The 13,538-nt window shown below is 40.5% G+C and overlaps 1 protein-coding gene across 2 annotated transcripts in view; it reads left to right on the top strand.

The window, feature by feature from the left end:
- plekhg2 (pleckstrin homology domain containing, family G (with RhoGef domain) member 2) overlaps window positions 1-13,538 on the top strand; it is a 55,549-nt gene that overhangs the window by 31,928 nt on the left and 10,083 nt on the right. For both annotated transcript variants that reach the window (XM_017694804.2, XM_017694805.2), the window contains 9 exons: window positions 6,176-6,242; window positions 8,988-9,034; window positions 10,230-10,380; window positions 10,654-10,785; window positions 10,886-11,068; window positions 11,205-11,297; window positions 11,890-11,976; window positions 12,122-12,155; window positions 12,344-12,436. In XM_017694804.2, the coding sequence (XP_017550293.1) occupies window positions 6,176-6,242; window positions 8,988-9,034; window positions 10,230-10,380; window positions 10,654-10,785; window positions 10,886-11,068; window positions 11,205-11,297; window positions 11,890-11,976; window positions 12,122-12,155; window positions 12,344-12,436 (887 nt within the window). The remainder of the gene's footprint in view (window positions 1-6,175; window positions 6,243-8,987; window positions 9,035-10,229; window positions 10,381-10,653; window positions 10,786-10,885; window positions 11,069-11,204; window positions 11,298-11,889; window positions 11,977-12,121; window positions 12,156-12,343; window positions 12,437-13,538) is intronic.

Consider the following 13,538-nt stretch of genomic DNA (forward strand, 5'->3'; position numbering starts at 1 on the left):
CATTTCCCTCCCATTTTTCTCCTCAGACTTCTCCTGCCGAGGGTCATGTTTTCACACTTTTTCTCTCTGCATCTACACCAGGTCAGCCCCTCACATTACAGGCCCTCTGGCGATCTAGCTAAGTTCTAGAAATCATACATGGCGCCTTTCGCCAGCCCTTATGGGAAATCTACTTTGTTATGTTGAAACAAAAATTCATACAAAAGTCCTTGGGTGTCCTCGAGGCATCTTGCGTTGTAATGTCTGTAGAATGCTGAGGATTCGGAGCCAAGTTTTTGTTCTCTCCTCAGGCACTTGGAGGATTTCCCTGAAATTCGATTTGCTTGTAATGAAGAGAATGGGAGTTAATCAGGCAGTTCCGGTGTTGAAATCTGCCCCCTCCACCAGTGCCTCATTCTCAATCTTCATTCTTTTCCCTAATTGTAAAGCACATCGTTTAGAAGGGGCCGACCTCAGTTTTCTCACACTTTAGCTGCTTTTCCTCTTGCTCTTCTTTGCCTTAAAAGCCTATCCTCTCATACGTATGGAATGCAGTCCCTGTTTTCATGCTCAACAGTGTTGTGTCTGTTTTCTTGGCACAGGCCAGCACATTAGCCTGCATATGGATGTCACTTTACCCGGAGCTTAAAGCGGCCAGGCTCTGAGGTAGAGCTCCAGCCCCTGTGGTGAACAAGCCACACATGACCTGTCAGAGAGAGTAAGGGCGCAGTCAGGAGAGCAGTGCATGCTGGGCCAGCAGACAGGCCGTCTTCTGTTCCCACACTCATCAGTCCAGTTATAGCGCAGCGTTTTGTGTCGTACTCCAGCGCTGGAATGCTACAGTACTCTTTTAGTTTTTATTGTGCAGCAACTGTGGTGGAGCAGAGTGTATTTACTGGCTTCAGATTCCCCATCGAGCTGCAGGGTGATGAAAAGTGATTCCTCTCTTGACTCATTTCTGTTATTTTGCAATATCTCTGCAATGACTACGGAGAATATTTATCAGGTCATGTTGTCTGTACTGCCCTAATTCTTCACAAGCCTTGCAGTTCACAGTAAGCATTGAACCTCAGCTGGGGTTTCACATGATTTACTCTCATGCATTGTGGAGCTGTTTGACTGCAGGCAGGATCTTCAGTAGCCTCTTGCTTTTAGGATCTAAAGCACTGACTACATGGACAAGCCATGTTTACTGTATTGTAGCAGTTTTTAATCTTTATTGCATACACTTTTTTTTTCTTTTCAGTGTTTATATCACACTTAGATAGGTATATTAAATAGCCTGGAATGTTTATTACACACTTATATAACTGTGTAACTACACCATCATTCAGCCAAGAGTGCCATGTAGCCTGATCTAAAATCGAAGGCCTGATGTAAAATCAAGCTTGCAATATTGATTTTTACATAAATTGCTTACATACATCAGTCTTACACACATTTACCAGGTTCAGTAACAAAACAAATGGCCTGTTTAATTATAAGGGATGAACAGAGATTAGAAAATTGTCGTGTAAAAATGCTTTTGGTGCGTAAATCCATACAAACATTATAAGAGGATTGCTGGGGAAAAATTAAATACAAGAAAAATGCAGGATATGGGCCCTTTAATGGAACCAGTTGTGAGGCATTTTGGACAATGACAATTTTTATTGGTTCATTCGTCATAAGTGTTCAAACATCAAGTTGTTGAGAAAAAAGTTATAACTTAAAGGTTTGTTTTATATGACAGTAATAATGTGTTAATTCCATCTCACACCCTTCCTTGTGTCCCAATCTCAATTCCAGACATCAGTGGTGGACAGTAACTAAGTAAATGGAATTCATTACTGTACTTAAGTACTTTTTTCGTCTATCTGTACTTTACTTAAGTATTTCCAAGACTTTTAAGACTTTTTACTTTCACTCCACTACATTTCAAAGTCAAATATCTGACTTTTTGAGAAATGTCGCTCCTTTTGTTTTTGTGTGTTTAAAAAAGTAACATGTCAAAACAAAAGAAGCACAAAGCAAGAGCACCAATCAGGGAACAGCGGTCACTTTGTTCTGAGCTTGTTTTGACCTGTTGGTCATACCGACCCAGTGCAGCACACGGTTCAACGTCAGCGCAGCAGCGTAAAAATTTGGGAGCACATACGTCCCTAAATGATGAACTAACCTAACCTAACCTAACTAACACTTTCATTTTATAGTAAATTAGTTTGGGCTGGTTTATGTTTATGAACAGAGGCCTACAGATCAACACAGTAAAGGAAAACTTATTTGTGATCCTGAGTTTAAAGCCAGTTTTTATTCAACTTGTAACTAATTTACAAAGTAATCTTAATCTGAAACTTTGCTTGTGTGTAAAAGTGATTTCAGAGCCACTCGGTTCTCCCTGATGGAAACTGTTTACCTTCAGTTTTGTGCTTATGATAATTTTATGTCAGTGTCACTAATTAATGACGTTCTATTAAAAAAACAGTTTACCAAGAGAGACACTGGAGTATTTTCACCTAAAATGAGTTCATGAAGTCTTGTTATGAAAATGATAACAGGACATCAGAGCCATAATTACTCTTTTAGTACTTTTACTTTCGATACTTAAGTCCATTTGAAGCCAAATACTTTTGTACTTTTATTCAAGTTGAGGTCTAGAGTAAGGACTTCTACTTTTACTGGAGTGATATTTTACCTTGGTATCTCTACTTTAACTCAAGTACATGATTTGTGTACTTCGTCCACCTTTGATAGATATACACTGATGGAGCTGTTCATAAAGCTAGTCACTGCAATGACTGCAGACAATGAATCATCCATGAACAGTAGGATAGTTAGACGCACTAGGCTTTATGTGACTACAGATCTATGGCCCACCAGGGCAGGAGATCTGACCCAAGCATATGGAATGTGGCACCTTCAAAAGGATATGCTTCACCCTACAGGTCACCAAAGGTAGTTAGTGGAACCACCCAGACAGATTCCTCTGCTAAGTGAGATCTAGCCCCCTGCCTCATTTCTATCCTCTCCATGACTCCTCTGTGTCTCGGTGGGCTTATGACCTGTCACTGAGCCATGCTGTGACATAACCCCTGCCATGACCTCTTTGAGTGGAGCTGGCTGCCTGCTTCTCCAAATGCACTGCATGATACCCAGTGTTAAGTAACAATATCAATATCAATTCATCAAAAAAACATTGAATTTTAACACTGTATCACTCAAGGGTCTTTCATAGAAATCACCATCAGTAATCAAAACTAGTCATCCCAGTATCACATCAGAGTAGAGCGAGTGGAAAGAGTGCAGGGGCTTATACTACACACACTCCCACAGTCAAATAACCGTCCCTTTTTCTGATGTTGCCTAAAACACGAATGAAATTGCGATTTGTAGGGCTAATTTCTTAAAAGGCTGAATGGTGGGCTTTGAAAATGATCTATTTGAGGACTTTTATTTATCTGAGCCAATTAGCATTCGACCATATAGTGAAAATATATGCATTGTTTCACTTTTAATGATAAGGTGTACCCTTTTTTTAAAGACAGACATAGAGGGACTTTTCCAAATATTCATACATCATTCTGCTTTTATCTGATTTGGGGGCAATTAAGATGTGACGATTTTGCAGTCATGTAAAAGGAATTCTCATTAAAAGCAAAGGAATGGAGTAGATGTGCGAGGATCCCCCTGAGCGGAATCCTGCCTGGAGTGCAACTGAAGGTTTGGCAGCTTAGCAAAATATAAGAGCACAATGAAAGAGGCTTAAATAATGTAGTATTTTTATTGTCCTGGACATACGACGCGAACCACATTAGTAGACAAATAGTAGGAGTGGGTAAAAATAGCAAGACAACAGTAGGACATGGAGGGGGGATAGAATGAAGGAGCAAGCAAGTCTTTGAAACAATATAGGGAGAGGTTGAGGTGGAGATGGAAGGAATGAAGGCCAGTAAGGGAGGTTCTGCATTTAAGGCAACTTGCAGGTGACTCCCTTTCCTGATCCTGATCATAACTTCTGCAATATGTGGCACTAGGGAGGAGTCATCGTCAGGACACTTCCTTTCACTTCCTTTGCCGGTGTTAAATTCAGCAGGTCACTTCCCAGTTCCACCACATAAAGGGTTCCAATTCAGCACTTTTTTGGAACATGTGGCTTCTGTGACCATGATTCATGGCACTGTAGCTGTTATTAAACAATTCTGACACAATTAAAGAACTGATCGGCACTGGCCCTAGTGGTTTCGTTTATTAATTTTTCATTTGACCTCAAATATGTATCGCCTAACTGTGCTAAGAGCCTGTATAAGTGTTTTGTGATTGAGAGCCTGGGAAAGTAATAGCACAGATATAACAAGCATAACTCAAGCCTTTGGCTCAGACGGCCCAACACTTTCCTGGGGCTTTGACTTTTAGTGCCAAAACCTCATAAGATGTGCCAAGTCCTAATTGAATCCAACTTGGCTACCAAAGTGAAGACATGCAAGTAGATGCATGGCCTGTAATCACAATACTGTCCCTTACCCACTGCCTTGTAGCATATGGTAACATCTTTGTTCAGGCGGAATTCCGCACTGCCAAACTGTGTTTACAGTAACTTTCCTTTATACTTCTTAATTCCAAATGAGCCGTGGAAATCATAAACCTCGAATGGCACCCAGCGAAGGCCAGTTCTTTAGTGTGTTTTGAAGCATAGAGTGTGCATGAATTCCCCTCCACTTTTGGTAAAACCAGACTGAAGCCCCCTCACCGCAAAGGGCAGCCACAAAACGAGCTCCGTCTCCAGAGGAGGAGGGGGGGGGTGAATTCTGACGGCTGGAGTGCTGTGGTTTTCTCCCGAACTTTTTTGCTGGGCCACATAAAGGCGCGACCAGAATGTTTACAGAGCACCACGCTGTGTTCCGTCGGAACATCAGGAAGAGATCCCCGTGACTGACCAGTCTAGTGGCTTGAGGGCCTCTTGGTGATGACGGTTCAAAGTTTGCCAGTGAACTGAGTGAAGTCCTCTGTGGTCACCTAAATCATCCTGACCTCACTGATCATCAAGGGATAAGTGAGCTGAATATTGCAGGGAATATGCAGTGAATAAAACTGTGTTGAATTTACTTGATTTCTATATCATCATACCCACAATAGTAAAATGTATTACATCAAGGCAATTGTGTCTTTCAGATTTCTTCCATTTGAGAAAAACTTTGCTAATGTAATACATTTTATTCATGTGGTACCAATTTGATTAAAGCACATTCAAGTCATTTTTGCTTGTAAAGTCGCACCAACCCCCCTTGAGATCAAATCTGCTCCACAACGCTCTGAGAAAGCCCAGTTTCTTCTATTTCACATGTGACTCACAATAGTGATTGTTTTACACAAGCTAGCCTCAACTCCCTCTCCTGATCTCCTGTCCCGCCACTGATGTCAGCCAAGATAATCCAAGCCTGCTGTTTTTCATTCATTCAGAGGCTGAAAGGAGAGCTCCTCTGCTTTCCCCCTGTTCACTGCCATTTAGAAGATGTAAATCATGTGCTCCAGGTTCTCAGAGAGAGAGCATTCTCCTGTGTGTTGTGATGAAGCTGTGACATCTTTGTTGAGGGGAGGAAAAAAAAGTGAGTTTACAGCATGCAGTCTTTCAAGTCCAGTAAAGGCACGTTAATGACAATGATGACACATGATTATTTAGTTTTCGGGTCCAGGAGCTTGGCTTGTAATGATAAAGCCAGAGAAAGGGGGCTTCAAGGTCTGTTGTGGGGATCTGGGGAAAGTGGGATTGGGGTGGTCTTGCTGAGCCAAAATAAGATGTATTCCATCTGTGCACATTTAAACACTAGTTTGAGTTGAATCAATGGAGAAGAAACAAATGAACACTATGTGGAAATGCAGACAGGAGTCGGGAGTCAGCTAAAGCCAGGAGCATCCTCTTGAAACACCAGTCCCAGATGTCTCCATAGAAAGAAAATAACAGTGCTTAAACAAAGACACATCCCAAATCTCAACTCAGGGACACTAGACTTCTGAGTTGTATGATGCTACATTGCAGATTTCAAACATTTGTCATTCACGTGTAAGTCAGTTCCATTGGATGGAATGATAGATGTTTCCATATGAGAGCCAGACACAGTAGATTGATCTTTTGTGAGAATATGAAAGAAAGACATAGCAGATTGATTTCTCACTGTGCATACCTCATTAACATCTGTTGCAAACCTTTTCTCTTCAACAGTGAGCTTTTGGAAGACCTGGAACGCAGTCCTCATGCAGCAGCTATAGCGGAGTGCTTTGTAGAGAGGGTAAGTAAAGAAGAGTGAAGTCATGGACATGTTACATTATTGGCACAAAATTCGGGCAAAACTGAACTGCTTAAGTCTGAGAAGTGAAAAGAGTTTTCTGTGCTCATTTGTTTTTTCTGCTAACGGATGCGTGTCTTTATTCCATCTACTACTTGCATAAACTTTATGCAGACAACATTTGAGCAAAGCTCAAAGTGTTTCAAAAAGCTTCACTGATTCCTCATTTATTGTGCACTGTTGATGTTCATACAACTTATGAATTATTATCTGTTTAAATTAAGGGCCTAAATGGCACAATATAGCAAGAAATCTCAATTTTGTACTGTTTGCGCCTAGCAAACCTCTAGCACACCACAAGCAGCAAAAACAGAGTGAATTATTGAGCTTCATGTGTGTGTTACCAGTGTTAAAGGCTACATTGATGAACATAGAAGCATTTTGTGTGTGGCAAGCAGTGCAGTTACCACATCTGGTGTAAAATTAAAATGCTTAAAAGGCTTAAAAATGCTTGTAAGATTATGCCCATATGACTAAGCTTAATGCTTGTCACTGAAAACAAAATATTGTTTGTATTGAGAATTTGCTGTCCACTAATGTGGTCACTCAACCAGGATATGGTTGGTGTCTGAAGTTTAAGTACCGTGTGAACTGTCTGATTTAATCATCACACAAACTGTGCTAAGTAGTCTCACATATACTTGCTCGTATGATTAATTAGAATGTATGACTTACTGTTAATTATAAACTATATTATACATTTGGACAGAAGTACAGTAGCACTTCAAGATGGCTGCTGTTACTGTTTTACTGTAGCTTAATTTGTCCATTTTAACGGTTTGCAAAATATTATGACAAGCAGAATCTACATAAACAAGTGTATTTGAGATTACCATCTCAATGTGGTTTGAGGTGAATGTGTGATGATTTAGGCATTTAGTTTCCACATTGCTGTTTGGTGGTTAAAGGCTTCTGTTGCTTGCTACAGTAACCCCTTAGCTCCACTGCAAATCTAAAGAGGGAAACTTTGGAGACAAAACATGTCCTGGCTGGTTGTCTATAAGTGGGGTGAGGAAATATAGTTTAAAGTTGTAAACTGTCCCTAATATGTTTTTTTCTCTCCCTTGACGATGCTGTTGGACTGGTCAAACTGTCTGTTAAACTATTTTAGAAACCCACAGCTGTTGGAATGAGCCATATGCTTGGCAGTGTGGCAGAGGCACAGTCGTAGTTGTAGCGTGTTGCCTGGGTGGTGTTTGGGTCAAAGACAGATGGGCTTTGTGAATGAATCCCAAACAAATCAGCAAACTATGGCGACCTTTATACGCTTGTGTCAGCTGAGGGGATTTGCAGACACTTTCACTGACATACTCCATGCCATAGTGGCATGACAATGACCAGACCCAGGCAACATGGGAGCACAGACAATACCATCTTTATTTTTTGTGGGAGAGGAGTTATGTCAGTTCTCTACTCTGCTATGATTTAGGAAATGGAATTGGAGGAAAGGGTGTATGTCATATGGGTTATCCAAAGTCACTGTAGCATTTGTTTGATTTTCACTTATTTGAGACCTTACTTTGGAGGAAGGTATCAAATAAGTGAATGCTTAACCTTCCAATTTTAGATATGAAGCATCTCATGAACTTGGCTAAAGTAAAGATTTAGGCTGTGGAAAGGGAAAAGGAGTGATGCTTTGCATCAATGACACTGTGTGACCTTGTTTACTGATAACAGTATAAACATATCTTTACACTTTACATTATGCAGAGGTTCTTTAAACTTTACACGGGCACATCTCATGTACAAAAATGGAAAAGTTCTTTTGAGAACCAAAAGTGGTTATTTTGCAGCATCAGTTTCTTAAGAGTGTAGAATAGGAAATGAAACATCTGCGTCTTTTTCTACAGGATATCCACCACTCCACTTTTTATCCACTTTTTCTTCTGGCTGAATGGGCCTCTGTTCAGATCAATTAGTATCGGTAAAGGAAATGGAGAGTACATTTGATTAAGCCATTACCGGTGGGTTATTTTGGGTTTTTAGCTTGACTAAACAGGCCAAAGGCATTCTGAGGACCTGTCTTTTTTGGCATTTTCTCAGGATCCTCAGCAATAAAAGATTAGGTTCTCAGTGACCCATAAAAAAAGCATCATTCTTTTCTTTTTTTCCAAAACAAAGAAGTACTTTCTGGAATGAACACCAGGTTCTAAATAAAGCACAAATCAGATGTGTTTACATGCTTGTGCAGATGCACTCCAGTGAGTGGAACAATTTCTGCCAAGCAGCCCATATCTGGGCAGATCTGCCCAGTTTGTGGAACAGGAGCAGATGAAGGATATCACTTGATTATGTTGTTGTGGCGCAGCTCCCGTGGCAGGCATTGAAAATACTTTGTGGAAGCATGCTAACATTGATGTATTTGGGCAGCAGTGGTGCAATGATTTATGACTCCTCTCCAGCAACTCAGAAGTTTCTTGTTTGAATATTGGGTGGGTCATAAAGCTGCCACTGCAGGTCCCCACACTGACACTGATCACTGCACTCAAGATAAGCTGTTCCAAAAGAGCTGCAAATGATTACCCTGCCTCATAAATGGGCATTGTACCTGTTTGAAAAGGAACCTGTGTGAAAGTATTTATTTCTGTTAGTTTTATGGAAGTAAGACTTATTGTTAGTTTCAATATATTTGTATAATTTTTCTAATGAGTTTTTTTCTGTTATTTTATTTCTCTTTCTCTTGTCTAGAGTGAAGCCTTTGATATTTACACTATTTACTGCATGAATTATCCCAAGTAAGTGAAAGTCTTCCTTGTGTGTTTTCTGTGCATTGTTTTTAACAGTGGCAAACTGTGACTATTGGGCTCATATGAGTCATAAATGTCATACCAATAAAAATGAGGAAAAAACACCTCTAACACCAGTAATTTCTGCTTGCGTCCCTGTGAGATATAAATATGGGATTTTGTTGATGATGTTTCACAAAAACATTAAACATTATATTAAAATAATACTACAGCTATGTACTTTTTTATTTCATTGAAATAATTAAGCCTTTTCTGAAGGCCTAGTGGGCCCTGAGGTTTCCCCACTGTTGTTTTTGTTTTTTTTTATCTATGATGTCAGTATCATTTGCATTTTGTATTTCAGCCACCTATGTTCAATGACATGTGCACAATAGACAACTACACTCACTATAACCATTGTTATGACTTTGAAAAGCCAGTATTATGGCTTTTAAATGAGAGTTGCCTCACATTTCAGCCTCTCTTTGTGTGCTTACAGCACAAAGGTTCCTGATCAAACAGCATGCATTTTCGTTTAAGTGTTCATTATCTAATGCATTCAAAAGCTGTTTGTTTAGGCATGTGATTGATTGACTGTCATCACCTCACAATCAAGCAGGTCAATGGCAATGAAAGACACGTGGGATTATTGTAGCAATGGTTCTCATTAGACAGTTTTAGTTGCAGGTCTAGTGGAAAAATCAGGCATATGACTGGATTGCATGCTTCGGTGATGACTGCTTAGGCTTACGTTTCAAACCCGTCTGCTTTATTCCCATGGGCCACCAGTGCTGCAGCAGCAGATGTTCAGCTAAAGCTGATTCCTGACCCAACTTTCACGGCCACAGTCATATTTACTCACACGTATAAGACACACAACCAAATAGCATTGGCTCATCTGCGCGGTTCTCAGTGGCTAGCATGTGAGCGTGAACCTGAACCGCATAACCCTGCCATTCCTCCAGGACCAGCACTTTTTCTCTGATGCAGTTAGCAGACAGCTTAGCGGGCGCGTTTGGAGACACCGAGTGTTTTTGTAAATAGTTTAGGCTTGGCTTAAGGGCTTTTACAGGGCCATCGGCTGAATGCATTACTACAGGGCTCACCGTTAGATGAAGTGCCTGCTAGGCAGAGCTGCTTAACTAATGAATCTCCCAGTGGACCACCCCCTGGATGACTGTCTACCTCTTTCTTTCAACACCAGCTCAGTGGCTGTCCTCAGGGACTGCATGAAGAACGAATGCCTGGTACGTTTCTTCCAGGAGAGGCAGGCCACCCTCTGTCACTCATTGCCCGTGGAGACCTACCTGCTGAAGCCTGTGCAGAGGATCCTGAAATACCACCTCCTGCTGCAGGTCTGTCTGGAGAATACATAGCTCTACATCATATAGGCATCTTGCAAAATACTCAAATCATGAAGTTTCACATTAATTCTGCCTCCTATTTCATTGTCTATGTTTCATTTATTTACCCACATATAAGCACTGACTCAGTCATAAAGCAGCAAACACAATGAAAAAGTAATATGATTTAGTCAAGAGCATAAACAGCCAGAATAGTGCAACATGCCTCCAGTGTCTACAGTGCTCTCTTTCCAGAGAGTAATCAATGTCTCCCCCTTGTGGCAGGAGTTGTCCAAGCACTTTGATAAAAGTGATCCAGGATATGAGGTGGTGGAGGATGCCATCATCACCATGACAGCAGTGGCCTGGTACATTAATGACATGAAGAGGAAACAGGAACATGCAGTTAGACTCCAGGTACACTCAGCACTACTTTTGTTTTTACATTTTATTCTTTTGTTTGAATTTCTGTCTAAATATAGGAGTGGAGTCTAAAATAATTCTCACTGTCTGCCAGGAGATTGAGAGCTTGTTGCAAAACTGGACTGGTCCTGATCTCAGTGGATTTGGAGAGCTTGTTCTGGAAGGTTCATTCCGGGTCCAGCGAGTTAAAAAGGAGAGGGCCTTCTTCCTCTTTGACAAAATGCTGCTTATTGCCAAAAAGAGGCTGGATCATTTCATCTACAGTACACACATTTTTGTGAGTCGTCCGAATTGCGTATCAAAGTACAGATGTTTAAAAACTCTTGTTGCAGTATATGGATCAGTTGTGCACTTGTGTAAGTACTAATGTGTCACAAACCATTGATTTTTTATTCTCTTTCCTATTTCTGAAGTGCTGTAACTTGCTCCTGGTGGAAAACATGAAGGATCCTCTCTGTTTCAAGGTGTCAGATCAGACAATCCCTAAACAACAGCACATTGTTCAGGTAAATGTTTGAATTGTCTAGGAACAGTTAAGAATCTCGGGGGAATCTCAGTGATCACCTCTAATGTGTTACTTAAAATTAATGTAATTTTGTTTCTTTTAAATTATGATTATTGGCATATAATTTTTTAGGAATGCAGTCTCATTTCAGTGGAGGAACTGCACACACATTTGTATAGTTATTAAATGACGGGAAGATATTCAGTGGCATTGCATGTGCTGAATAATGACACATTTAGAAGTCAAGTTGAAATACAAATTGACCTTTTTTCCATTATTAGTTCTTATCACTGACCATATTAAGCATGATTCATGATAGCATGAAATTTAAAACATGTTTTTGTAACTTCCATCAAAATACAAAGCATTTAGTTTACCTCTAAAACATCACCAGTGAGCAGGGGAAAATTATATTAACCTATAATATCATGTAGGGGTGGGCAATATAAATGTACTTACAATACACTGACCATTTCCTCACCCCCATCAACAGTACTGCTGAGTGAAAATGCTCAGCTGGCTCAGAGACCCTCCCTGACACCATGTTTCGCTTATGATGACTTTAATGTTTCTGCAAACTGTGTGTTCACTAGACTAAAAACCAGGAGGAGAAGCGGTTGTGGCTGCACTACCTCAAGAGGCTAATAGTGGAAAACCATCCTGCGTCTCTACCCCAGAAGGTAAGCCTTGTGTTATATGTACTAATACAGTAAGCCATGTTAAGACAACTGTACTGCCACCTATGGCAACTTAAAAGTGCAACATACATCATCATTTCAAAACCTGATAGTGAATGAAGATTAAATTAATGATTTTTTTTTACAGGCCAGGCAGGTTCTTGGTGATACTTTTTGTCAATGTAAGTAATGCTTATATGTTTATTGATGTTTTTTAATTTGTTTATGGTATGCGTTTTAGGCCTTTAGAACTGTTGTGCAAAAGTTGAATTTTCATTCAGGTGTGCCAAAATCTTTTACAGTATATACCCTATTGCCTTGCCTTATTTAACTGTCAGTGATGTTTATATCCATGTCGTTTCACATTCAGCCCCTCAGTTTGATCAAGAACCAAACCGAAAACCTGCTCCTTCTCCACGGTTGGATGATGCTCATGGATATCACAGAGGAAGAAGGCAATCAGGTGTGTGGGTTATTGATGAATAAAGTGAACACTAATTATTGCACTTTTACTAAAAACATTAGGTTTATGACCAGAATGAGTCAGAAACACTTTATTGCCTATATGGCAAGCCTACCACGATATTCTGCTTGCAAAGTGGGGTGTGCCAATGTGCCTGAAAATTGTGAGAACTTGTGCAGACAAGCAGCACCTTGTACAAAAATATTAGACTTTCAATCATTCATATTCACCCATACTATACAGGGAAACTATACAGTATCTCACAAAAGTGAGTACACCCCTCACATTTCTGCAAATATTTTATTATATCTTTTCATGGGACAACACTATAGATATGAAACCTGGATATAACTTAAAGTAGTCCGTGTACAGCTTGTGTAGCAGTATTTACTGTCCTCTGAAAAGAACTCAACACACAGCCATTAATGTCTAAATAGCTGGCAACACAAGTGAATCTACCTCACAGTGAGCATGTCCAAATTGTATTGTTGTCCCTCCCTGGTGTCATGTGACTTGTTAAAGTTACAAGGTTTCAGTTGTGAATGGGGAGCAGGGCTGTTAAATGAGGTGTTTTGGGTACAATTCACTCATGCCACTGGATATTCAACATGGCACCTCATGGCAAAGAACTCTCTGAGGATGTGAGAAACAGAATCGTTGCTCTCCACAAAGATGGCATAGGCTATAAGAAGATTGCTAACACCCTGAAACTGAGCTATAGCATGGTGGCCAAGGTCATACAGCAGTTTTCCAGGACAGGTTCCACTCAGAACTCGTGTTCAGCATCATATCCAGAGGTTGGCTTGAAAAATAGATGAGTGCTGCCAACCTTGCTGCAGAGGTTGAAGAAGAGGGAGGTCAGCCTGTCAGTGCTCAGACCATACATCAACTCGGTCTGCATCCCAGAAAGAAGCCTCTTCTGAAGCTGATGCACAAGAAAGCCCACAAACAGTTTGCTGACAACAAGCAGTCCAAGAACATGGATTAATGGAACCATGTCCTGTGGTCTGACTAGACCAAGATAAACTTGTTTGGCTCAGATGGTGTCCAGCATGTGTGGTGGTGCCCTGGTGAGGAGTACAAAGACAACTATCTCTTGCCT

The sequence above is a fragment of the Pygocentrus nattereri genome, chromosome 17 (genome assembly GCF_015220715.1).
Source record: "Pygocentrus nattereri isolate fPygNat1 chromosome 17, fPygNat1.pri, whole genome shotgun sequence".
Lineage (NCBI taxonomy): Eukaryota > Metazoa > Chordata > Actinopteri > Characiformes > Serrasalmidae > Pygocentrus > Pygocentrus nattereri.